Here is a 24,130-nt window from a genome sequence, read left to right as displayed (position 1 = left end):
CAAGACGAGATATAATAAAATGGAATCTGTGAGACTAAAGCCAAAAGGAAGTTAGCTGCTTTACACAGATTAAAAAGTTTACAATGTCAGTGAAACTCAGTTTTCCTCCTTTGATCTCCCCTGGCTAGAGATTGATATCTCACTGTTTCCTTCGAACTTGGCCAAACTCACATTTTCTTCTCACTTTGAGGATGGAGCAACAGAAGGTGGATACATGATAAGAGGAAGGATACTCATTTGATTCATGTGAGAGAGCGAAGCAGGCCAGAACAGGAGGAGGGAATTTGAGAATGATAATTTTGAGGATGAAGTGTAACTGTTTCTTGGTTGTATGATTTCACAGTAACAATAAAACAAAACAAAATCTTGAGACTCTTAACAGGCTCCTATACCTTATTATTTTTTTGTGAGACACAAGGAGAGAGAAGCAGGAGTTTCTAAGATCTAAAAATTCAGCTTTTCTCAAAAGTCTATAGGCAGCAACACAGCTGGTTCCAATCACAGTGAACTGAAACAGCAACAGGGGCCAGAGGTGCAGAAAGAAAACTTATTTATAATAAATTTTTAAAGTAATGGCTTTTCTTTATATCAATAAAAGAAACATGTGACAGAACTGTAATGAAAAAATAACTTTTCCATCTAAGTATATAAAATATAAGAGAAGGTTGCAGTAAATAAGAATGAATATTTTTGATTTATTCAAAGTTTCAATCTAAAACCTCAATGAAATCTACCACCTTTATTACAAGGGGACTGATGGTTCCTGAACAGAAAGAAATAAAGGTCAAGAAAGATGGCACCGGACATTGGAGAGTGACCCAAACAGGCCGAGGGTGCAGAAGGTTTGGTCCAATAGATCACGGACAGGCTAAAAGCCACATTTTGTTGAGAAATGATGTCAGAACTGGCTAAAGAGTATAAACCTCTGTAAGAAAACTAAAGATGGCAAACTCGATTGGGACTCTGTTTACTTCAAGTCAATAATGTCTTCATCCGAGAAAGTGGTGAGCTGAAAGGGGCAGCTGCCCCAGACAGGGCTGCCTTCTTGCTCGGCCACAGGATCTGGGTCGGAGCTGGTCGACTGGTAACGCCCATTGGGATTGGCTTCGGAAGTGGAAGGACTTTCCAGGGAGCTCGATGTGATCCTAGAGGAGAAAAGTCACTGTGAACAGATCCTAGGGCGCACCACTGAGCTGGCTACTGTTTCCTGCTCCCCTAAATTCGAAAGCCTGTCTTTCCCAACCCCCACCATTATGAGGGAGAGGTGGACATGTGCAGGAGTGATGCCCACCCCAACAGAGCTTGTGTTCTGCAGGCAGACTGTCCGATCTCCTGGGTTGTTATGGGTTTTAAAGGCCACTTATATGAGATACCTAGAATAGTCAAATTCATGGAGTCAGAAAGTACATTGGGAGATGCCAGGGGCCGGGGTAGGGGAATGGGGTGGGCAGATGGGGAGTTAGTGGTTAATGGGGACAGAGTTGCAGTTTAGGAATGTGAAACATTCAGGAGACGGATGGTGGTGAAAGTTGCACAACAATGTGAATGTACTTGGTGCTGCTGAACTGTACAATTTAATGTGCTTAAAATAGTAGGTTTTATATTATCTGACTTTTACCACCATAAAAGAGAAAAAAAAGGGAAAAAAGAAAGGTCAGTGGTGACACGTGTTTGTGAGGCAAATTGGGATAGACCCTCCCCTGGCTCCCCATGGCCTGAGGACAGGGCTCAAACACCTGACCACAGGCCCACAGGCCCAGCCCCGCTGACCCCTTTGGCCTCCTCCCAGCCCGCCATTGCCTTCTATTTTCTCCTGAACTCAGGATGCTCACTCTCTTGACACCTGCAAAACCAGTTTGACCAAATTCAGGGAGTTCCTTTGTTCACCAAGGACTCACGTAGCCTGTAAAAGCTCATGGTCCAGCCTCTGGTTGTTCTTGACCTCACCTCCTTGTCTGTGCTCAAGCTGACCCACTCTCTTCCTTCTCTCTCTCTTCAGGGCTTTTGCCCCTGCTGGTTCCGCTGCCAGAAGGGCTGTTCCCCCGGCTCCTTCTCATTCAGAGCTCAGATCCATGCCACTTCCTCCAAAAAGCCTTCCTTGACTCCCAGCCCCCACCTCAAGAAGACCTTCTATCCACCCCACCCCCATCACTTTGTGTTAAACTTCCTTGCAGTGCTGGTCACTAATGGAAGTGACAGCAATTGCTTACTTTTTCACAGGTTTATTGTCTGTTTCTCCACACTAAAATGTAAAGTCCATGAGGGCAGGGGCCTGGTCACATGGTAGGAGCTCAGTGAAAGTGTTGGATTAAAGCCTGAGTGAGTGCCTTCCTCTCTGGGCCAGGCTAACGGTTGCTTGATTTATGAGACTTGGCTCAGCCTTTCCTGATGTTTGGGAACCCCATACCCCAAGCGTGGAATGGATGGCACACCTCATTCTTCTGTATCACCTGCTGCCTTGGCATGTTATAATTCTCTGTAATTCTCGGGAAGGCTGGCCTTCCCCACCAGCCTGTGAGCCCCTGAAGTTCAGCTCCATGTCCCCAGCTCAGTGCCAGGTGCTCTAAGAATGTGTGTTGCATGAATGAATGGAGCCTGGACACATGCCCCCTTGGCCTCCACAGAGAAGCAGGCAAGGTGTTTTATGAGGGGCACAGAGAATCTCAGGGGACAAATCAGTGGGATTCAATAAATATTCATAGATGTGTGATACTGAATGGCCATCCAGAAAGGATCCACCAGAAGTACTGGAGAACACTTTTGTTTTAAAAAAGTCTCTGTCAATTTGGTGAGCAAAAGAAGTCTCAGTGTATTTCAGTGTGCATTTGTTGGGTTGCTAGTGACGTTGCCCCTTTGCCTGGGCCCCTTCCTGGCAAGCTGTGTTCTCTGGGGGTCCTCAGAGAGGAGGTGGCCACTGCCCCTCTGCTGTGGCTGGCCCATGCGCCGTCAGTCAGCAGAAGGGGCCTTGTGGCTGTCCTATGACTTGAGGGGCCACCACCCTGAGCAGGGGCTATGTCCCTCTTTACCTGTCACTGCTAGTGGACCTCACTGTCCCTGGCTTGGGGCCTCCTTGGTTTTCTTCCAGCCGCTTCCGGGCCTTTGACTTGGACTTCAGTGCTCCTTCTGACCTGGAACCACTGTCATCAGCGAGGCCTGGATGGCAGGGGAGAATCACAGGTCAGAGGGTCATTACCATCAGACTGCCAACAGACAGGAAATGCCCTTTTTCTCCTGGTTGGGTATTGGTACATTACAGGAATGGAGGCAGGAAGAATGATGATAAAAGTCTGTATTTTTAAATAATTGATTTTCTTGTTGTCTTGTTGGTAAAAGGTCTTTTGTTTCTGATTAGAACGAATATATGTATTGGGAAAAAATGACTCAGAAGAATTTAATGAAGGAAAGAAAATCTACAGTCCTACCACTGGAAACTGTAATGCGCCAACTCTGAGGTCCAGTTTCTGAAAAGCACGGTGGTTTATACAACAATAGTTGGCAAGATCAAGCTTTCTTAGGGAATAGTGGGTTAAAAATAGCAATACACACATTTGAAAAGCTCAGTGAAAGGGAACAACTTCAAGAGCCAACTGACTTTGCCAGTGTCAAGGTGGCCCTGTCAGGGGGTCTGAATCCCCTTCTCCAGTTGGTCAGGAAACTTGAGCAGAGGACAGGCATGTGTCCTTGTAGTTTTACACCATGCAGATGCCAACTCAAGTTTTAAACCTGTTCTTATTGGTCTGTCATAACACCTCCATTTTTCCTCATTTTGTTTTCACAACTGAACAAAAGCCTTTACAACAGTCTAAGCCTCTTCACGGTTACCAGGGTGCTCTCTGTGTCTCTGGCCTGGTCTCTCACCTGTGAACTGAGAGGAGGGCAGAGCAGGAACCTGGCATCACTCCCATCCCTACAGACCTGCCCCCTGGCCCAGGGGCTTCGAGAAGGGATGACTGAACTGCACCACAAATATGCAAAAAAGGGAACAAAAATACGCAGAAAATCCCACACAGATTTACATTTTGGATATACAAGTATAAAATGTTATCTGAGAGCTGCGGGCTATAAGCCCTTCTAGACACTTTTCTAGGATCACACCTATTTAGATTACTTATATTTAAAAAATTGTTATCAGACTAGACAGACTGTTTTACAAATTGCCTCCCTCCCTGCCCTTGATATGGTTTGCACACTTTCTATACCAATAAATCTAGATTGACACATCATTGTTAAGAGTAGACTGTACAGTATTCCTTGGAGTGGGTGCAAGTTTATAATTTCTTTATAAATCCCTTATGATAGGGCTCTTTGCATTTGAGGATAATTAATATCCACAAATGGGCTTCCCAAGTGGCACAGTGGTAAAGAATCCCCCCTGCCAACACAGGAGACACAGGTTTAATCCTGGGTGGGAAGATCCCCTGGGGGAGGAAACGGCAGCCTGCTCCAGTATTTTTACCTGGAAAATTCCATGGACACAAGAGCCTGGTGGGCTACAGTCCATGGGGTCACAAAGAGTCAGACATGACTAAACACAACCAATATGTGCAGATAAAATCAGCGGGTATCTTTACAAACATCACAAACACGAGATTGGACAGCCATTACCCAGCAGCTCCCTGCGGGTCCTGCTGGCTATTTCTTTGATCTCCATGCGGGACAGGGACAAGGAGTGAGTGACGGGAATGGCCGCGATGCCGATGCCGATGGATGTGGGTGGGGTGATGACCTTGGAGACTAAGGGCGATTTCAGAGGCCGCTCGATGCTTCTGCCCACCAGGTTTCTGAGTGGAATCTTGTACAGATTTTTGGACTGAATTTCACCTGAAATAAGGGTTCGAAAAGAACATTAGAACTTTGAGAAGAGCTCATGTTATTCATGAGAGAACATTTCCTGGTTCCTCAACATAATTAGCATGAAAGAAGAATTTATGTCACAGGCTGACCCCCCCAAGTTTCATTAGGAGCAATAAAGTGGTGGCACCCTCCGGCTCTGTCTTCTAACGGCATCCTGTTCATGGGTAAACGGGACAAAATGCACCCACTCCTGGTTACGCGTGGGCAGGAGGAAGGAGGAGACAAGAAAGGCACAGCTGTCCTGCTCGGGAGCTCTGAGCTCTCCTGGCAGCAAGCCATAAAGACGACTCATGTGGTGAGAAGTTAGGAAAAGCACGAGGCAGTAACCACAGCAAAGGTCTGCGGGGTTCAAGGGTGAAGCCAGATGGAGTGAAAGCTGGGTGCTGAGTAATGTGTGGGTTTTATGATGATATCCTTTTAGCTATGAAATCCTATTATATCCTTAACATTCTTGAAGGGAAGATAATTTGCTGGAGCCAAGTGCAGTCTCTCTAACCCTCAACTTCCTTCTCCCCTTTGAAACAAGTGTTTTCATAACAGGAATTGTTTGGGGGTGGGGATTATCACAAGGTTTCTTAAGAATGCAGCCACACTGCAAATGTTTCTGTGGCTTCAAATAGTGGGTTCCTTCAGCAGTAATCACATGTCAGTATTTGACAATGAACTAGAGGGGCTTCCCTGGTGGCTCAGATAGCAAAGAATCTGCCGGCAGTGTAGGAGACTTGGGTTCAATCCCTAGGTCAGGAAGATTCCCTGGAGACAGGAATGGCAACCCACTCCAGTATTCTTGCCTGGAGAATTCCATGGACAGAGAAGCCTGGCAGGCTATGGTCTATGGGGTTGCAAAGAGTCGGACATGAGTAAGCTACTAACACTTTCACCTTTCAGAGAAATCAGAATGGATCAAAAATGTCTATTATAAGAGAGTAAAAGCTGGACTTCACCTTCCCCCAGGGAAGAAGGAAACACTGGAGTATCTCGGCCTGGGGGTGTCTGAGGAGAATTGTGGGCACTGGCCCCCCGGGAGCTGCCTCCGGACGAGACCTCATTCGCCGATGCGGTTGCTGTGAAGTAGATATCCGACTGGAGAGAAAAGAAGGCGTTACTGAGCTGTGTCGTTTTAAGGGCCCTGCACCCACCTGCCCTCCTGTCATCACCGCACAGACCCCCAGCTGTCCCGCGGGGTCTGCGGTGCAGGAAGGAGCCGGGGAGGCGGCTGCCAGCTCTGGGCTGAGAGGCTCCTGAGAGCTCAGGTCTCCTACTTATCTACTTGTTGACACACAATAGAAGACAGTCAATTTCCCACATGCCTTCCACAAATACAGACACAATACACTTCCCTGACAGGGAGCTTGGGCACCAGAGGTTAGGACTGGGGAAGGTTTGGAATCTAGTCGGGTCTGTCCCGAGTGGGGATGTGGGTCCTCACTCACGATTCAGCAAATACTCAAGCCCACCCGCGATGGCCGGCTTTGGGGCAAGTGCGCTGGCATGTGGGGGCGGCTCATGTGGACTCAGGGCGCTGAGTTTCAGGGGTCTTGCAAGCTGGCTGCTAAACATAGCGATTATTCAACTTGTATTAAAAAAACAAAGGAACTAAATATCAAAATTCAACCATTCCTCATTATTTTATTACATTGATAATTCTCCATACTCTTGAGGTAATTTATACAAACAGTGTCTGTGTGTGTGTTGGGGCGGAGATTGTGTAATAGTGGCTCCTAATGCCGTATGCTGAGGTGTCACACAGGAAGCTTAAGATCAATCATGGTGGGACTATTTACACTGCGGAAATCAGCAAATGCTATAAATCAGAGGTTGATTTGTTGTTTTGTTGATGGTCTAGACTTAAAGTGATGGAGAAAACATTCATAATGAAGATTAAAATTAAAAGTATGTTGTCCAGTGCTGAAATTGAAAGAAGTTTTAGTTTAATGATTTGTATGAGGGTGAACACTAGTTTAATAGATCACATGTCAGATTTAATGACAACAAACTTGGAAACAGAATGAACAGGTTGAGATATAATTCCAACTGTAAAATTGTGGTTGAACTGCAGCCAGGGGTTGGCTATGGATAAAGGAAAATCAGTGAAAATTAAAAAAGTGGGACACGACTGAGCAACTAATTCTTGCTTCTTCTTAGTGAAAACAGAAGTGTTTTATGAGAGCCAATTGGCTAAATGGACTTTGAGGTAAAAAGCATTGTATATTTTATTATTAGTTACAAATTGTAAGCTATTTATATTTTTATAATCAGTAAAATTTAAAAATTTTTTAAAGTTTTTAATCAGAGGCTTGCTCTACAATGTTGTGCTGGCTTCGGCTGTATAGCAGTGGGAACTGGCCACAGGCATACACACGTCCCCTCCTTCTCAAGCCTTCCTCCCACCCCGCCCCCAGCCCACCCCTCTAGGTGGTCACAGAGCACCAGGCTGAGCTCCCTGTGTTATACAGAACTTCCCACTAGCTATCTGTTTTACACATGGTAATGTATCTATTTCAATGCTACTCTCTCAATTCATCCTCCCCTCACCTTCTTCCGCTGTGTACAAGTCTGTTCTCTATGTCTGCAGTGTGGGGGTGGGGATACACAGCCTCCCACCACCAAATGTGATGCACGTTAGGATGGAGCACCGGTCGACCTGGCAGAGCCACAGAGAGGGTTCCCACACAGAGGAGGGAACCAGAACAAGACCCGGTGGGTTATGCAGCTGCGGTAGAAGACACCTGGGAAGATCGTCGTTCCTGCATCCCTCGGTTTTGCTCACATTGTCACTAGACATGAATCCGTCCATCAGTCATAGTATGTGGGACACAAGTTGAAACTGAAGACAGCAGCAAAGGAAGAAAGCACTATCTCAAGCTCTTAACTGTTCTGGCCTCGAACTGTCCTTCTGTGACCAGCGACCCAGGCTCACATGGAGGATTTCCGTTTTCGGCTGAGCGCTTCTCCCCTGCTACCCCCAGCAGCGATGACTCTTGAGGGCTAAGGAGGGGTGTTTTGCAGCCCAAGGTGTTTTGAACCCACACAGGAAAATTCAACCCAGGACTGTTTCCATCTTTCTCATCTCAACACATGTGTGGTGTTGTCATCATCAGTCTCGCCATGAATGTATCCTCGCCCGCCTGAGACCTCATGGTTCTGGGGGTGCCCGAAGCCCCTCAGACAGAAATAAACCCCAGCTATACTCACCCTGGAGGCCACGAGCTGCAGCTGAGGCACGACGGCCGTGTGAACCAGGTTCCCGTTCACCACCAGGCGGATCTCCATGGAGTCAGTGGTGAAGGCCAGCAGGTAGGGGAATGCACAGACTGCAAGGCAACGGGGCATCAGCGCCCACCCAGGGCTGCGGCTGGGGAGTTGCTGGGACCCTCTCACACCCACCTTGCTTCTCTGGCAGCGCCCAGCTCTCCCTTTTCTCCGCTGCGTCTCTTCTTCCTTCGGGGGCGCGTGTCCCCTAGTTCTAGGAGAGCCTCCCTCAGCCACCGAGCGCCTGCCCGTGGAGGAGTGCGCTGTCCCGGCTTCTCCCTGTGCTCTTCCCCCACTGCGGTCCCCCACCTGATCTTCCGGGGCGCACTGCCCATCCGGGTCCCGAAGACCTTCCCCCTGTGGTCCAGACACGCCCTCTCCTGCCCACGAACCATTCCCTGTTCCTGTTCTCCTGGTTTCACCTGTGACTCTTCCCACCGCACCCACGCCTCTAGCCTTGATCTGTCCAGTGGGCCCCCAGTGCTGTGGCTCAGACCTGAGACCCATTTCTAACCCTCCCCTCTCTGTCTTACTGTAACTAATCTGCACCTGAGCCGACCCAGTCTTCCCAGTACCTGGCTCCATCCCTCTGCTCTTCAGTTAAAACTCTATCATGTTTACCTATCAACAAATGCTTCTACTTTGAGGGCAAAAATGTTAATATATGTGGCTCTGATCTGACTCTCGTCAGGCAGATTGCCCAGCTGTGGATCCTGAACCACAGAAACGAGCACCACCACGCACGTCCTGACGTTTCAGTGGCAGGTCAGGTACCAGACTTTCTGTGACTCAGACTTTCAAGCTTCAGAATGTGTGAGATGGATGCTGAGTGCATGGTGCTTCCCTCCCAAGTCACTCAGAGAAATCAGAAAGCGAGGCCCAGAAATGAAAGGGTACTGCAACATACCCAAGTACTGAAAACTGATATTTAATTGCTTGCAAAGGCTCACATCCTCAGGCACTGAGGCGACCTGGGAGGAACAGTGGGAGACAATAGTCCCCCAAAGGGAGCAAAATGAAAAACAGTTAAAGAAAAAGAAGTCTGTTTGTACTCATTACACTCAGAAAATTCATGGAAAATTTAGCGGTAAGCCAGCGCTTACGTAACATGGAACAGTTCAGATGTGTCTTTCTGGGGGAAGACCATGATGTCAAAAGGTTTCCTTACCAATCGCACAGGGGGCCTGGTTCCAACAGAACTGGAAATCTGACGCAGAAGGTTGAACCAAAAAAGAGCCACCATTAAATGGGCAAACCTTTTTGTAGATGCAACTGTCTGCAATGAAACAACAGCGACTTATTTTTGTTAGAGGTGACACTCAGGCAACTGTAATCAGATAAATGAGACACAGGCCACAAGAAGAGCATCCTATCTACCTGTTCTTTCTGAAAGCCAGCACAACCACTGCCATGCTGCCAGATTCTCAGGGGCAGGAGCCAGGGTACTACTTCTGCCACATGTCGTCATAGCTGCCATTTTTGGAGAATTTACTATATGCCAGGCGCTGAGCTTTAAAACATTTTTCCCTTTATCCTGTACAAACTTATGAAGTATATGCTATTACTACACTCATTTTGCAGATGAGAGAATCGAGGCAAGGGGCAGTGAAGCAGCTTGTCCACGGCCTCACAAGTCCTGCATGGGGGACAGCACTGGCTGGTTTGCAGACAAGAAGGGGCACTCGATGGCACCCCTGAGTGGAGGAAGCTCTCCTACAGGGGGTCAAGCCCCGAACCTTACTCAGCAGGACATGTATGGGGGGGCCCGTACAATCCCTACAACATTTTATAATGAAAACTTAAAGCCATGTGCCTGTATTACCTTTGTGAGCCTTAGCCAGCATGAGAGTAAGGCCAGGTTAATTCAATTATCTGGCTCTTGGCCTGCTCTGAGCTCTAAGGTGGTTAGAGTGAAAAAGCTCACCAAGAGACCAGTTCAGTTCAGTCATTCAGTTGTGTTCGACTCTTTGCGACCCCATAGACTGCAGCACGCCAGGCTTCCCTGTCCATCGCCAACTCCCGGAGTTTACTCAAACTCATGTCCATCGAGTCAGTGATGCCATCCAACCATCTCATCCTCTGTTGTCCCCTTCTCCTGCCTTCAATCTTTCCCAGCATCAGAGTTTTTTCAAATGAGTCAGTTTGTTGCATCAGGTGGCCAAAGGATTGGAGTTTCAGCTTCAGCATCAGTCCTTCCAATGAATATTCAGGACTGATTTCTTTTAGAATTGACTGGCTGGAAATCCTTGCAGTCCGAGGGACTCTCAAGTTCAAAAGCATCAATTCTTCAGCTCTCAACTTTCTTTATGGTCCAACTCGCACGTCCATACAAATGGAAAAACCAAGGCCCCTTTTATTCCAAAGCCTGCCACGTTTTAGCCATGCAAACTAGTTTTTAAATTATTTTTTAAAACAGCTTTATTGAGATATAATTTATATACCATAAACTCATCCATTTTAAGCATTCAAATCAATGAACTGTAGTCTGTTTACAGAGTAGAAGAACATCACCACAATCTGATTTGATAACATTTTCATCACCCTAATGAGAAACCTCAGGCCCATGAAGCAATCTCTCCCTGTTCCTGGTGACAGACGACAGCTGTGAGAGGGGAGAGGTCACAGACCCCGAGCTGCCGCGGAGGCCTGCAGTGTGGGGCCAGGCTGGGGCGGTGGCCGCGCCCGTCGGAAGCCCTGCCCTGTCTATCCCTTTTGGAGCGTCCTGCAGGCTCAGGGGCTCCTTTGATGCGACCCCTGTGCCTTGTAAAGCAGTTTCCTTATGCTGTTTTATCATCGTTCTTCTAACAAATGAGTTATTAGGAGAGAAATTCTTATCAGGGTCAGTTTTTGTTTTTGCTACAGTGGACTCACTAGGGGAGGAAAAGAAGCCTCACTCTAAAAGACCTTGCTGAGAAAACAAGTGCCCACGAAGGACGCCCAGGTCTCCCAGCAGCGCCCCCCACCTGCTGTGCCCACCCGAGGTCGGCTCACCCCTCTCCCCTCTGTCTTATTTCCCCTTCTCCAGCGGATCTTTCCCAACAGCCTTAAGCATGCTGTTTATTCCACGTTTTAGAAAACGAAACCCTTTGCCCTCTCTTCCTCCTCTAGCTGCTGCAAACTTCCTTACTCTTTTCCCTTAAAGCAAAATTCTTTGAAAGGCTTGTCTGGACTCCCCAGCTCCACTTCCTCTTTCCCAGGCTCTCCTGACCTGTGCAATTAGACTTTTGTCCCAGCCCCTGCCTGGCTCAGAGGGCATCATGCAGGCCTGGAGGAGGCGACTGGACTGCAGTCCAGAGGTCCTGTCTCCCCCTTTTCCAATGGGATCTGCCCCAGGGAAGCAGAGGGGTCTCCCTCCCAGTAACGAGAGCTGGTGGTCTCAGACCAGCAGGTCTCTAATTCCAAAAAGAAGCAGAGTGTTTCTTGAACTCCAGAGCTTGCAGCCTATTCACACCCATGCAGGGCACCCATGCATGGCTGGCCCCAGAAGGGCGAGCTCACGGCATCCCTGGCAGTGCCTTCCACTGTTGTGTCTCCAGAGCCTGACACGGGCTGGCATAGAGGCCGTCCTTTGCAGTTAACAGGGCCCTGAATGGGGGTGCAGGGGACAGGAGTCTAAGAAAGTCACTGCCCTGGAAGCAGCTCAGTCTATGACCTTCCCTCCTTTGACCGTCCCCATGCACCTGGTGAAGAACAGTATGTAGATTTTAGTTTTAAAGCAAATTTCTCTGAAGAAAAGTTCCTTTCGGCATGTACAAACATTTTTAACTTAGCTGAGAGAAAAATTTATTTATAGAAAACTCTGGATTTCTGGAAGTTATATTTTAGAAAGAAGCAGACTTATAAAAATCAGCCTCAAACTCGGGGAGAACAATCTCCTTCCACAGCTCCTGGTTGCAAAGGGCCTTTCCTGTGCAAGTGTCAGTGACCAGGACAAGAACGGGGACTGAGATACGCAGATGGGTGTGCGCTGTGTGGGGGACGAGTTACAGAAGTCAGCTGGTCACTGGGGGAAACCAGCTCATTCCCTGCATCCCCAGGTACCTGCCAACCTGCCAGGAGAAAGAGGGAGATGGAAACTGAAAGCCAGATGCCTGACCCAAAGCAACGGGAGGAAGTGGCGAGGTCTGGGGAGACTGAGTCAGGTCTGCAGAACCCCTGGGATTGCCAAGGCCTGACTCATGTGAGGTCAGAGATCATCTTCTGATGGCCAGTGGGTCTGTGAGAACAGATACATGCTGATCACAACCTGAGATGAAACCAGGGCCTGCAGCCAGGAGATAATCAAAGCCCAAGGAGGTGGAACTTTTAAGGGGCTCCAGGAGCCAGAGGCCCAGTGTGGGACCAACCCCTCAAATCCCATCCCCAACCTCAGCGCTGCCTGCTGACTCGGCTTCTAATTTTGTGTAGCGAGCTCGCTGTTCACGTTGTTTCCATGCCCCTCTCTCATTTTGGGACTCACGTTCACAGTCTAAAACCCGCTCTCTTTCTGTTTTTCTTTACCACCTAAAATCACCCCCAGTTGAGCAGCTGGAAGAAAGAAGTATTAATATCTATATCAATTTTTAAAGCCATAAGTTTTTCAAATAGGTTTTTCAATAAAGTAAAAAGACCACACTTTAAAGAGATGAACATCCTACAGAAGTGACCACACACAGGTGCCCTCCTACTCTGCTTGTCCCTGGAGACCTGGGGCAGAGGGTGACAGCAAGGCCCTCCGAGCGCTGGCAGCTGGGCAGCGAGGGTCCACGCTGGAGCGCATGGCCTGTTGCTGTCACCCTATGTGTGGCCCTTCTCATCAGATGGGCCAGAAAGACCTGCTGTTTTGAGGAGAGTTTTGACAGACCTGTAGATGAAATATCCTAAAAGAGCGATTTATTGGTGAAGTTCTTTGCTGATTCCTCATAAATCTCGAATTTTGAAAGAGGAAGTTTACCTAATAAATTTCTCTATGGAAAATTACCATTCTTACTAATCAAAGATTAATTAATCAATGTATCTGCCCCATGTGCTATAACCAGCATCACCGCTCAAAACTGATACAATTCTAGGCGGAAAAAAATGTTTTATTTCGTTAGACTGCATAGCCTGAGTCCAAGAAAATATCTCACTAACTTTAGCTTTAAGAAGATCCTTTTTTATTGTGGTATCACATTAGCTTTTGAAAAGCTGCAAATCCTTAAATCCTATTTGATATCTTTGGTCTGCCTGAAACCCATCTGCCACCTGACCCAAACTAATCCAGCTGAGGCCAGGCATGCCAGGCTGAGGCTGATTTCATTAACATCTGAGAAATAGCAAAAAGGGGAAGAGTAACTGTCGGGACACTGGAGTCAAGAGGGCCCCAAATGTCACGAGAACCTGGGCTCTGCCGTTTGTAGCTGCACAATCTTGAGAAAGTTCGTTCACCGCTCAGATGCCTTATCTCCAGATGACAGACAGTAACAGAAACTGGTTTTTTTTTGGCTCCAAAATCACTGCAGATGGTGACTGCAGCCATGAAATTAAGACGTTTGCTCCTTGGAAGAAAAGCTACGACCAACCTAGATAGCATATTAAAAAGCAGAGACATTACTTTACCAACAAAGGTCCGTCTAGTCAAAGCTATGGTTTTTCCAGTAGTCATGTATGGATGTGAGAGCTGGACTATAAAGAAAGCTAAGTGCTGAAGAATTTATGCTTTTGAACTGTGGTGCTAGAGAAGACTCTTGAGAATCCCTTGGACAGCAAGGAGATCAAACCAGTCAGTCCTGAAGGAAATCAGTCCTGAATATTCATTGGAAGGACTGAGGCTGAAGCTGAAGCTCCAATCCTTTGGCTACCTGATGCGAAGAACTGACTCATCTGAAAAGACCCTGATGCTGGGAAACATTGAAGGTGGGAGGAGAAGGGGACGACAGAGGATGAGATGGTTGGATGACATCACTGACTGGATGGACATGAGTTTGAGTAAGCTCTGGGAGTTGGTGATGGACAGGGAAGCCTGGCATGCTGCAGTCCATGGGGTCGAAAAGAGTCAGACATGACTGAGCGACTGAAGTGAACTGAACAGAAACTGAGAAGTCAGTGGAACAGTGATTGGGGCTGATGGAGCCCAGTGCGTGGCACATAGTAGGGGTTCCCTAGATGGAAGCCCCTGCCATCACTTCCATGTCCCAGAGACACCCCAAGGCGACTGCTGTACCATCTCACTGAGAGGTCTGGGTATTGGGAGATCCAGGTGGGAAGGCAATTTTTAGCTGCTCCCTGGAGAGCAGTCAAGGATCCAGGAACAATGCACCAGATAAATCTAAAGCTAAGTCCCTATACATTGTCCAGAAAGAAAAAAAACAACAGTGCATTTTAGCAAGTGGCGATCAAAACACACCCCTTACTTACAGTTGTAACACAGGAGCAGACCGGCTTCCCCGTCTTCGTACACATCAATAGCTGCAACGAAATTAACCTGCAATGAGAATGGGCAATGGTAGTGGGCAGGCTGGACACTGACACTAGGAGAAGACTTTCTCAAGTTTCTGTAAACTCAGGCACGACTGCAGTCCATGGTGTGGACTTTCTCATCATCTTTTCAAACCCTTTAAGAAGGTCTATAGGTGGAGAGCTCTCTCTATTGGCAGGCCTCTCATTTATACAGCGGGCTCCAGTCCACCAAGCTTTTCTCGTGGGTTATTCCTTTCACTTCTACCTCGACCCTGGAAAGTAGATGGCATTGCTCCCATTTTACAGATGAGGAAAGCGAGGCTTAGAGAGGTGGAGTCAATCTAGTCCCTCAGTGAGGAGTTGCCCCAGCCAGAATCTGCACCAGGTCCATGGTTCTTTTCCAACCTCAACACCCTCGCAGTTCAGCCACACTGCCTCCTGCCTCAAACACAGTCTCTGAATCTCCAGATCGCTATGTCCGCACTTCTATTCTCCCTCTTTTACTTCTTTCACTTCCTGGGAGGCAGCTTGACATGATGCAGAGGGTGTTGGAAGCCCCACCTCTGTGGCTTTGGTGAGCCTCGGTTTCTGCTTTTGAGAAGATGGTTCTCAAGTTTCAATCAAAACTCTGAGCCTATAAAAATCTCCTCTTCCTTCGCTGCCTCACTTGTCTTCTCAGCCCTGTAGTCTGGCCTCTGTACCACCAGGGGGCGCTGCCCTCTCCTGAGCTCCAGGAAGGTTTCCTTCTCCCCAGACTGAAGGCCTCTGACCATGGCTCATCTCTCCATCCACATCTCCACAACCTCTGATGGGAGACAGTTCCTCCCTCTGGCTTCTCTCCCACTTCAGATTCTTTTTCCATTTCTTGGCTCTTCTCTCATTTAGAAAAAGCCCCAGCTTGATAGCTTCAGATTTTACTCTGCTCAAAATCTCTAAATCTACAACCTCAGGCACACATTCTGAGCTCCAGCCCAGGTTCCTAAGTCTTTTGCTCTCTCAAATGCAGTAGATTGAGAAGAACTCAAGGGGCTGGATGGGGGAGCAGACAGGAGCAAGTCAGACAGCCCCCAGATGCCAGTACCACTTGCTGCCTCTGTGGTTTGTGGTAAATGGCTTCACCTCTTGCCCCAGGTCTCCATCTGAAAACTGGTACAACAGTAATCCTGACGCTGCTGGATTGTCATGAAAATTCCATGAAACAAGGCAAACATTGTTGCCTAGGGCCTGACACATAATTAGCTCTCCATGGAGGTCTCACATGACCAGCTTCCTTCCAAGCCTCCTCCTTTCTTTTAGCAGAGCTACCCCCAAGGTCTCGGAGGGTTCCCTTTCTTACCCAAGTCCAGAGCGTCCTCTTCCTCATCTCACCCCTGCTGTACCCCAGGCTTGGCCCCACGTCCGGGCTTGGCCCTTGTCTCCCTCTGGCTCAGCTCTCTCCAGCCCCTTCCAGCCTCCGGGCCACCCCTCTTCCCACCCCAGGCCCCCTGCCCAGCTGGCCCTCACTGCTCTCACCCAAATGCAGCCTTCTCCTCTGAACGGTCTGGCATTGTACGAGTCGCCATTAAACATGCAGAAATGAAAGGACAGGGTCTCACCCCTCAACAAAATGTCAGAAAAGCTTACAAGTACATAAAATAAGGTATAATGGAGCCCATACCATAACCATGAGTTGTGGGGGCTCTGTAGGTGTGGGAGACAGTGAGTCCTAGAGGTCAAGGGTGTTGATTCTGGGGTCAGAAGGACCTGGGAGTCAAATGCCAAATACTTCCTCCGTGGCTGTGTGCGACAGCCTCGTTCTAACCATCCGCAGGGCGTGCACTGCGTCTCAGGTTTGCTTGCTTGCTGGCGCTCCTCTCCGTGCTGGGCTCTCGGCTCCACGAAGCAGAGGCCTTGCTCCACTCACGTGACCCCCTCAGGCCCTGGATCAGGACCTGTCGAGTACCAGGAGCAGAGGGCATGCTACCTAGAGGCACAACCATGTACATGAAATGCCAGCCCTGCCACCCAAGAGCAGTGGGCACGTGGTCAGGGGTTTAACCTCACGGACCCTCAGGGTCTTCATCTGTAAAATGGGAGAGGCTGGAACATCTGCCTCTACGGGGGCTGAGGATTCCAGGAGGTCACACAGGGCCCGGTAAATGCTCCATGAATGTCAGCTGCTGGCATGACTTGGCTCTGGAACCTGCACCACTGGGGCGTATCACGGGAGGGAACAGCCCTCGGGCCCCTGGAGGGAACCCTCCTGTTCAGAGCACTCTGACTTGAATCACTTGCTCCTCGGTGTCCCCAGACTTGTCAGTTAGATGACACTGATGTCAGCCAGTGGCTTCCAGCCCTCGTGGGTGCTGCCGTGTCTGCTCTACACTTCCTGAGGGAGCAGCCGAGCACCACCAGCTGTGTAACCTGGACCTGCTCTCCTCTTTGGGCTGTGACAGGGCTGTGGCTGCCACATGCTGGGTTTGAGGGTGCGGTCCTGGGAGGCAGGCAGTCTGGGCTCAAGTCCTACCTCTGCTACTTACTGGCTGTGTGGTTTGGGGTAAATAAGTGACTTCTCCTTTCTGAGCCTCAGCCTCCTTTTCTGCAGAAACGGGGAAGAGAATAGCACCTGCCTGTCAGGGCCATGGGGCCGAAATTTGGGGTCAATGACCACAGGGTGGACTTAATCACTCCCTCCTCAGGCCCTCAATCGCATTTCATGAGACCTTCATTAACACTGAGTGTGGTGAGGCCTGGTTCACGCATGCATATTATATGTACAGATGTTGATACAGATGTTGGTATGGATGTTAGCTCCCAGGCGAGGGCCCTCTGAGGAGACATTCCTGCAGGAGACATTCCTGCAGGAGACATTCTTGACCAGGGGAGGACCTGAGAATTCACTGGGAGAGCTTTTAAAAGATACATATTCTGGGTTCTTGCTCGTGGACATCTTGATATATAGTAGGTCAGGGCAGGATAAAAACATTCGCCTTTTATTTTTTACTTGATTAAAAATAGTTTATCTTATTGCATTTTAAAATAATAAAAGTAATATATGGTGGTGGTGAAAATTCAAAACACAGACTTGTAACAAGTGAAAGAGGTTGGCACTGTGAGGTCAATGTCCAACCTTCCCCCATGATTCCAAGGTGAGCTCTCAATGGAGACCAGCTGGGGTCTGGGCAGGCCGTCATGACGGGGACCTGGGCCCAGTGAATAAGCCAGAGACCCGGATCCTGTTACCTCCCTCCGGAGGAGGCCTCTATTGGGGAAGGAGGCCAGAGCTGGCTGTTGGATCCGGGGCAGTACATCGGAGTTGGCCTGCTGGTAGAACAAACTTGGTGTTGACTTTCAGAAGGCTGCTCTGGTGCTTCCTAAACAGCTCCTCTCTTGAGCTAGGATTGTCTTGGACCCTGAGGTGGGTTTGAAGCCTGCAACGGGAATTGAGGGGTCTTGGCTGAGACGAAAGGAGGGGCGGGGGCAGGAAACCAGGCCAGTCTGGCCTGCATGGTGGCGCATGGAGGAGGTAGGTGTTGAGGGCCGCTTGAGGCACTAATTGCTGGCGAGTCCAGGAGGGTCGGCCTCTCTCCTGCTCCACTGAGCTCAGGGCTTGTCCTGCAGGAATGTCTTGGTGAGAAGTAACCCTGTTTCTGCAGGCCACTTCTACTGGCTCATTAGTTTGCTCATTTCTCTAAGGCTTATCTTTCCAACCGAACAGTAAATTCCACCCAAAGAAGAGCCACTGTTTCAGCACCTCTGTCTGCTCAGCAAACATAGCCACTGAGGATGAACTCAGTGAACACTGAGCCACTGATGAACACTGACCCACTCAGATCCCCGGGGTAGTGCTTAACAACACAAAGATGTTTCTAAGTGTTTTTCCTTAGAGAAAAGCTTTGCATCTTTGTTTTACAAAGCATGTGGAAGAAAAGACAGAAAATTTTGGAGGTTTCTCGTACTTTCCAGCAAAACAAAGCACAGAAGTCATCATAGAAAACTGCTTTTAACATTTTTTTCCCTGGATCATCATGAATCTTAACAGAAAAAAATCCACAGACACACTCATGAATTATCAAGGTATTAGATATAAGTAAATAACAATAATTTCCATGAAAAGCAGGTTCAGTCTTAGGAAACTAGTTGCCAGGGAAGGATTGAGTCAACAAAGATCTTTTAAGCCATGCTCTTTCTGACTCCTATGGTTGGTTGTACAGATTGTATTTTTTAGTTAAAAAGAATTTATTTATTCATTTGGCTGCACTGGGTCTTGGTTTTGGCACTCAAGATCTTCAATCTTTTTGGTGGCACACGGGATCTTTAATTGCAGTACACGAACTCTGAGTTGTGGCCTGTGGGCTCTAGTTCCCTGATCAGGGATCGAACCCAGGATCCCCTTCATTGGAAGAGTGGAATCTTAGCCACTGGGCTGCCAGGGAAGTCCCTGTCCAGAGTTTTGAAAAGCAAGAAGGGGCAAGAACTTTTAAAGGCCAGATTGGGCCCTGAGTCCTCAGAAGTCAGTGGCGGGAAGAGATGACAGGTTCCCAGTTGCTGGGATGGAGGGGACCATCCTGGCTTTGCTAGGAAGAGTGTCAGGAGAGCTTCCTTCTCTTGGGTCTATAGTAATGTCACCTGGGGGTGACTTAGAGTCTACTGATTCCCATCCCATACACCTAGGACTTCTGGTTTAACTGATCTGGGTATGTCAGAGCACTGATCTGTTTAAAGCTTTCTGGGCAATTAGAGCCACAGTTGTGAAGCAGTGTGTACTAGTGGTTCCCAAATTTGCCCACATCACCTGGAGACCATCTAAAAGATCTAAAGCTCATGTCACACCCAAGGCTGGTGAAATTGCTGGGGGGTGGGACACAGGGCATCATCGGTAGCTTTGAAGTTCGATGACTTCAACGGCAGATGAGTCTGGGTGCTGCCAGCATACACACACGAAAGGGCAGACTGAGCTGTGGTTGATAACAGCTGAAGGTAAGTAGGCCTCCTAATCATATCCAGATGTTTCTTTTTCTGATTTTTCTATTTCTTAAAATTTTGCTCTCAGGTGTTTTCTTAATACAGTAATTAGCAACTTTAGTGAATATTTCTGTAGGGCTGGTCCAAATTTAAATGGTATTTTTTTAGTTCTTGTAAAACGTAATTAAATCCCTCACTCTCTGACACACCTGAACAGGACTGGGGGAAGCTCTCAACAGGAATGACACTCTCCCTGGGCGACATCCTTGTTCTGCCCTGTTCTCATACCTGAGCTGGAGTGCTGGCCCTGCACCATGCAAACCTCCAGGGGCTCAAATGTCACCAGGCCTTGCCCTGGGTCCCAGCAATAAGTGGGCTGAGGAACTCTGTGATTTGCTTGTCAGATTTTGTCCAGATCCACCACATGGCTGCCCTCTGTGCGGCTCAGGCCAGGAGGTGTAGACCCCCTGTGCTGATCTGCTTTTCCTCTCTCTCGCAATGGTGTTTCATCCCATCTTCCTTTCCTAATGTGCCTCTAAGTAGACAGAGACTCGGGCTGTGCCTCTCCCACCTTCCAGCCCCGTGCTGTGGGTCTGCAGGGCCTCTGAGGGTAACTTGCCTCTCCAGAAGCCCTTCTAGCATGAATTACCAAACAAATGTTCTCATTACTCAGTTATTTACATTGAATTTTTGACACTTCATTCCTCTTCTGTAGGGAAGGATGGAATGGCAGGAGGAGGTGTGGAAAAGCTAAAGATGCCAATGGGCAGTTATATGATATTGAACCCATTTGATCTACAAGACGGAAGCTTCACATGGTGCAGCCTAAATATGTATCACAGGATAGAGATATGATAAAGAGCACACAGTTTTAAAGAAACGCTCATCATGGTCTCGCAAAGTTAGAAGACGCAGCTCCAGTCTTTTTGGTTCCCGCTCGCTCCCACATCTGTCGACTCACCCTGCTGGCCTCCACATGGTGCAGCCTGAAGGCCTCCCCTGTGCTCTCGTTCACCACGTCAAACTGGTGCCGGTAAGCCACACAGATGAGGTTGTCGCTCTCCTCCACTGGCCCATCTACCAAGGTCATCACCACGGGAGAGTCGGACAGACAGATCTCCTGTGTGGTGGACGAGGATGGAAGAGAAAGGGGTGAGGACAGAGCAGCCACCCCACTGCCTTCCCCCATCCAGGAAAGGCCCCCCCACTTCCCCACGCCGCCACCCCCTAGGCCCTCCGCTCCTGCAGAGTCCTGTGCCTGGGGGTCAGACAGGGGCGGGGGGGAAAAGAGGGGCAGGGATGGGTTAGACGGCTCCATTCTGTAATCTGTCCTCAAGGCTCAGACCTCTGTTCACTGCAAAGGGGAGAGGCCAGGAGACAATTTTACAAAAGTGATTTGACAGTGTGGTCTGTGTTAGCCCTCAGACTGTCTGGTCCTTGTCTTAAAATTTAATAATAATAATAAACATTTTGGCCGACCTAATACATACATCATGAAATGATCACCACAATAAATTTAGTGACTATTCAGCATCTCATACAGATACAAAATAAAAGAAAAATAAATTTTTTTTCCCTTGTGATGAGCACTTTTAGAATTTACTCTCTTAACTTTTGTATATATCATTCGGCAGTGTTGATTATATTTATCATGTTGTATATTATACCCCTGGTACTTATTTATCTCACGATGGGAAATTTTTACCTTCTGACCACCTTCTTCCATTTCACCCTCCCCCTACTCCCTGCCTCTGGCAACCATGAATCTGGTCTCTTTTTCCATGGGTTTGTTTCTGAAGTATAATTGACTTTACAACTGTGTTAATTTCTGGTGCCCAGCATGATTCCAAGTTTCTATATATTTCAAAATGATCCCCCCTAGAGCAGCATCTTTAGGTGTTAACTATGTGAATGAGCTGGATGGCGTCGGAAAAACTGTTTGCCTTAGTCTCCTGGGGAAACCAGGGCCACAGGTGAGGGCTTCCCCAGTCGGTTACTGAACCACAGGGCAACCCCAGTGGATGACAGACCCTGAGTGGAAGGAGGGAGTCTGCCTCGGGGCACCTTGGCCAGGAGGGAAACAACTTGAAGAAAAAACCTACCCTGATGTACTGGAATTCTTCAACAGGTGACTCTGACAGGGGAGATGACAGTGACATGCCAGTCACCCCACTTGGCTTGTTGTGTTTCCTTGTGATCAGAAGCAGTTTATTCCGAATGGCAACAACAATCCTCAGCTCTCTGCTATGGTGAGTGTTGATGGCATACAAGTGGCAGCCTAGGAAGAGAAAGAAATGATGCTGAACACATAAGTGGTGGGAGCCCTCAGCTTTGACAATATGGTGATATTTAAGAACCCTGGAAATTAAACATAAGGCAATGAAATGACTAAGGATGTTTTTGCCATAAGGCAAAGTGGGGACTTGAAGGAAAAATTAGGTTGAGTTACAGGAAAGCTCTTTTCCCTCTATTCTAGAGTTTGTGGACTTATATTCACATCCACTACATGACATGCATTAAACTGAAAGGTGAGCAGAGTTCCAGGAACAAAATTCTAAAAGTTTCTTTTCATAAGTTTGTTCACAGAGCTTAACTCACCTCCCAAACTTGTCAAATAAGACCAAAAACTTCCTTGAGCCCTCAACATATTTCTCTATAACTCAAGTTTCTCTTAGGGAACAAGTGACACTACCTTTGTGATGCTTCCAAGTGAAAAAACAAACAAATCAAATCAAATTCCTACTCTTTTTTTTTTTCTTCAGTAAAATCTGGGCAGCCTGAGAAAACGATTAATTGGATGAAACCACCAAAATATGAAGAACTGTGTCACCTTTTGTCTTCTCGAGCTTGTTTTCTCTACAGTCACACTTGCCCTTCACGGCCTGCTTGCCCTCGATGCCCCTCTGCACAGCGCTCAGTCTGAAGACAAAGAGGCGGGCATCTTTCCCTGGTGGGATGAAGCAGATGGAGGAGATGGATGGGAAAGTAAGACGACCTGGAAGAACTGAAGGTGCAGACTGTGTAGAAGCTTACTACTCAAGAAATCAGGATTTGAGGTGTTCCAGAACTGGGGAGAAGCCCTGCATTGCTTTCACCTAATGATGTGATCAAGGACGCCCACCCCTTCTCTCCCTCATCATCCCTGCCTCAGAGAACAAACAGGCCACCAAGGACCTGAGCCCTGGGCACCAGAAGAAACAGCTGGCACCGGTGATGCAGCCAGAGCCCCGAGACCCTCGTGTTGGCCATAGGCTACACACTCCCCTTCCTCCCAGAGAGCATCCCCCGGGGAGGAGTAGCACCTTTGTCTGCTCGGAGGATCAGAAGGTCCAGTGCCTCCAGCACATGCATCTGCTTCACGGGCAGAGTCTTGTCAAACACGGGCACTGATGGGAGGTCATCTGGAAAAGAAGCCTGGTTACCCAACGCTGCACCCAGCCCATACTCTCTAGAACCTATGAAATGTGCCTGTGGGTAGTTTTAGACTCTGTTTCTCCCTAGGCAAGGAAGGAGGTCAGCTTCTAGATCTTTCCTAAGGGTGACACAGAAAGTTCAAGCACTAGTGCCCTCTCAGCTCAGGGAGAAGGACTGGCATTTCTTTGCCAAAGGCATTCACAACTCCATACAGGGAGCACAACAGCAGGGCCCCGAAGCTGGAGTCTTCTCCTCAATGTTCATCAAAGAAAAGGCAGCATCTCTCAATCCCAGTTTTGGCTGGGATTATTCCAAAGAACTGAATACCAAGTTTTAAAAAGTGCTAATACACTTAGTCATTTCTCTTAAATATTTTCTGATTTTTCTGGTGTCATATTTGAAACCACGTCACATCTTAGGTTATTTTGCATACTTCTCAAGAAAGTAAAATTAGAATTTCTTTTTGTATTTAACAAACACCCTATTCCAACATGGCCTATGTCTGCATCAATAGTAGGTTACCTATCATTTTTCAGTATTTCTCCATATAGGAATATGAAATCTTCTTTTCAGACAAAAATAAGAGAAATATTGATTACATTTCCCAAATAACATGAAAAAACTAATTTCAGTGAAAACATCTGGGAAGATCTCAGGGAAACGGATGATTTAAAGACACAGCAAGTACGTGTAGGATTTTTAAAAAATATTAATTTGGCTGTATTGGGTCTTAGTTGTGGCACACAGGCTTAGTTGCCCCACAGCATATGGGATCTTAGTTCCCTCAAACCCATGTCCTCTGCATTGGAAAGCAGGTTCCTAACCACTTCCCTGGACCACCAGGGAAGTCCTGGGTTTGTTTTTAAGCTTACTTATTGGGATCTTAAATTGCTAGCAATTACTTTGCTGCTTTGGATGGCATCACCGACTTGATGGACATGCGTTTGAGCAAGCTCTGGAAGTTGGTGATGGACAGGGAAGTCTGGCGTGCTGTAGTCCGTGGGGTTGCAGAGTCAGACACAACTGAATGACTGAACTGAACTTTGCTCTTGGGAGTCCCTTGGACAAAGAGGACTTAAAGAATTTAGGCAGTTCCATATGCAAAGAGCTTCCCTGGTGGCTCAGGTGGTAAATAATCAGCCTGCAATGCGGGAGACCTGGGTTCAATCCCTGGGTCAGGAAGATCCCCTGAAGAAGGGAATGGCAATCCACTCCAGCATTCTTGCCTGGAGAATCCCATGGTCAGAGA

The 24,130-nt window shown here is 47.9% G+C and overlaps 1 protein-coding gene across 4 annotated transcripts in view; it reads right to left on the bottom strand.

Annotated features, from left to right (window-relative positions):
• Nucleotides 1–666: 666 nt before the first annotated feature.
• GARNL3 (GTPase activating Rap/RanGAP domain like 3) overlaps nt 667–24,130 on the bottom strand; it is a 159,070-nt gene continuing 135,606 nt past the window's right edge. For all 4 annotated transcript variants that reach the window (XM_043469599.1, XM_043469601.1, XM_043469600.1 and 1 more), the window contains 11 exons: nt 22,770–22,868; nt 22,298–22,414; nt 21,570–21,745; nt 20,429–20,587; nt 14,482–14,548; nt 9,275–9,382; nt 8,050–8,168; nt 5,799–5,937; nt 4,606–4,821; nt 3,027–3,153; nt 667–1,145 (listed from right to left, as the gene is read on the bottom strand). In XM_043469599.1, the coding sequence (XP_043325534.1) occupies nt 968–1,145; nt 3,027–3,153; nt 4,606–4,821; nt 5,799–5,937; nt 8,050–8,168; nt 9,275–9,382; nt 14,482–14,548; nt 20,429–20,587; nt 21,570–21,745; nt 22,298–22,414; nt 22,770–22,868 (1,505 nt within the window). In that variant the 3' untranslated portion in view covers nt 667–967. The remainder of the gene's footprint in view (nt 1,146–3,026; nt 3,154–4,605; nt 4,822–5,798; nt 5,938–8,049; nt 8,169–9,274; nt 9,383–14,481; nt 14,549–20,428; nt 20,588–21,569; nt 21,746–22,297; nt 22,415–22,769; nt 22,869–24,130) is intronic.

The sequence above is a fragment of the Cervus canadensis genome, chromosome 5, assembly GCF_019320065.1.
Source record: "Cervus canadensis isolate Bull #8, Minnesota chromosome 5, ASM1932006v1, whole genome shotgun sequence".
Lineage (NCBI taxonomy): Eukaryota > Metazoa > Chordata > Mammalia > Artiodactyla > Cervidae > Cervus > Cervus canadensis.
The sequence above is the reverse complement of the archived record's forward strand: the minus strand, read 5'-3'. Positions and strand labels throughout refer to the sequence as shown.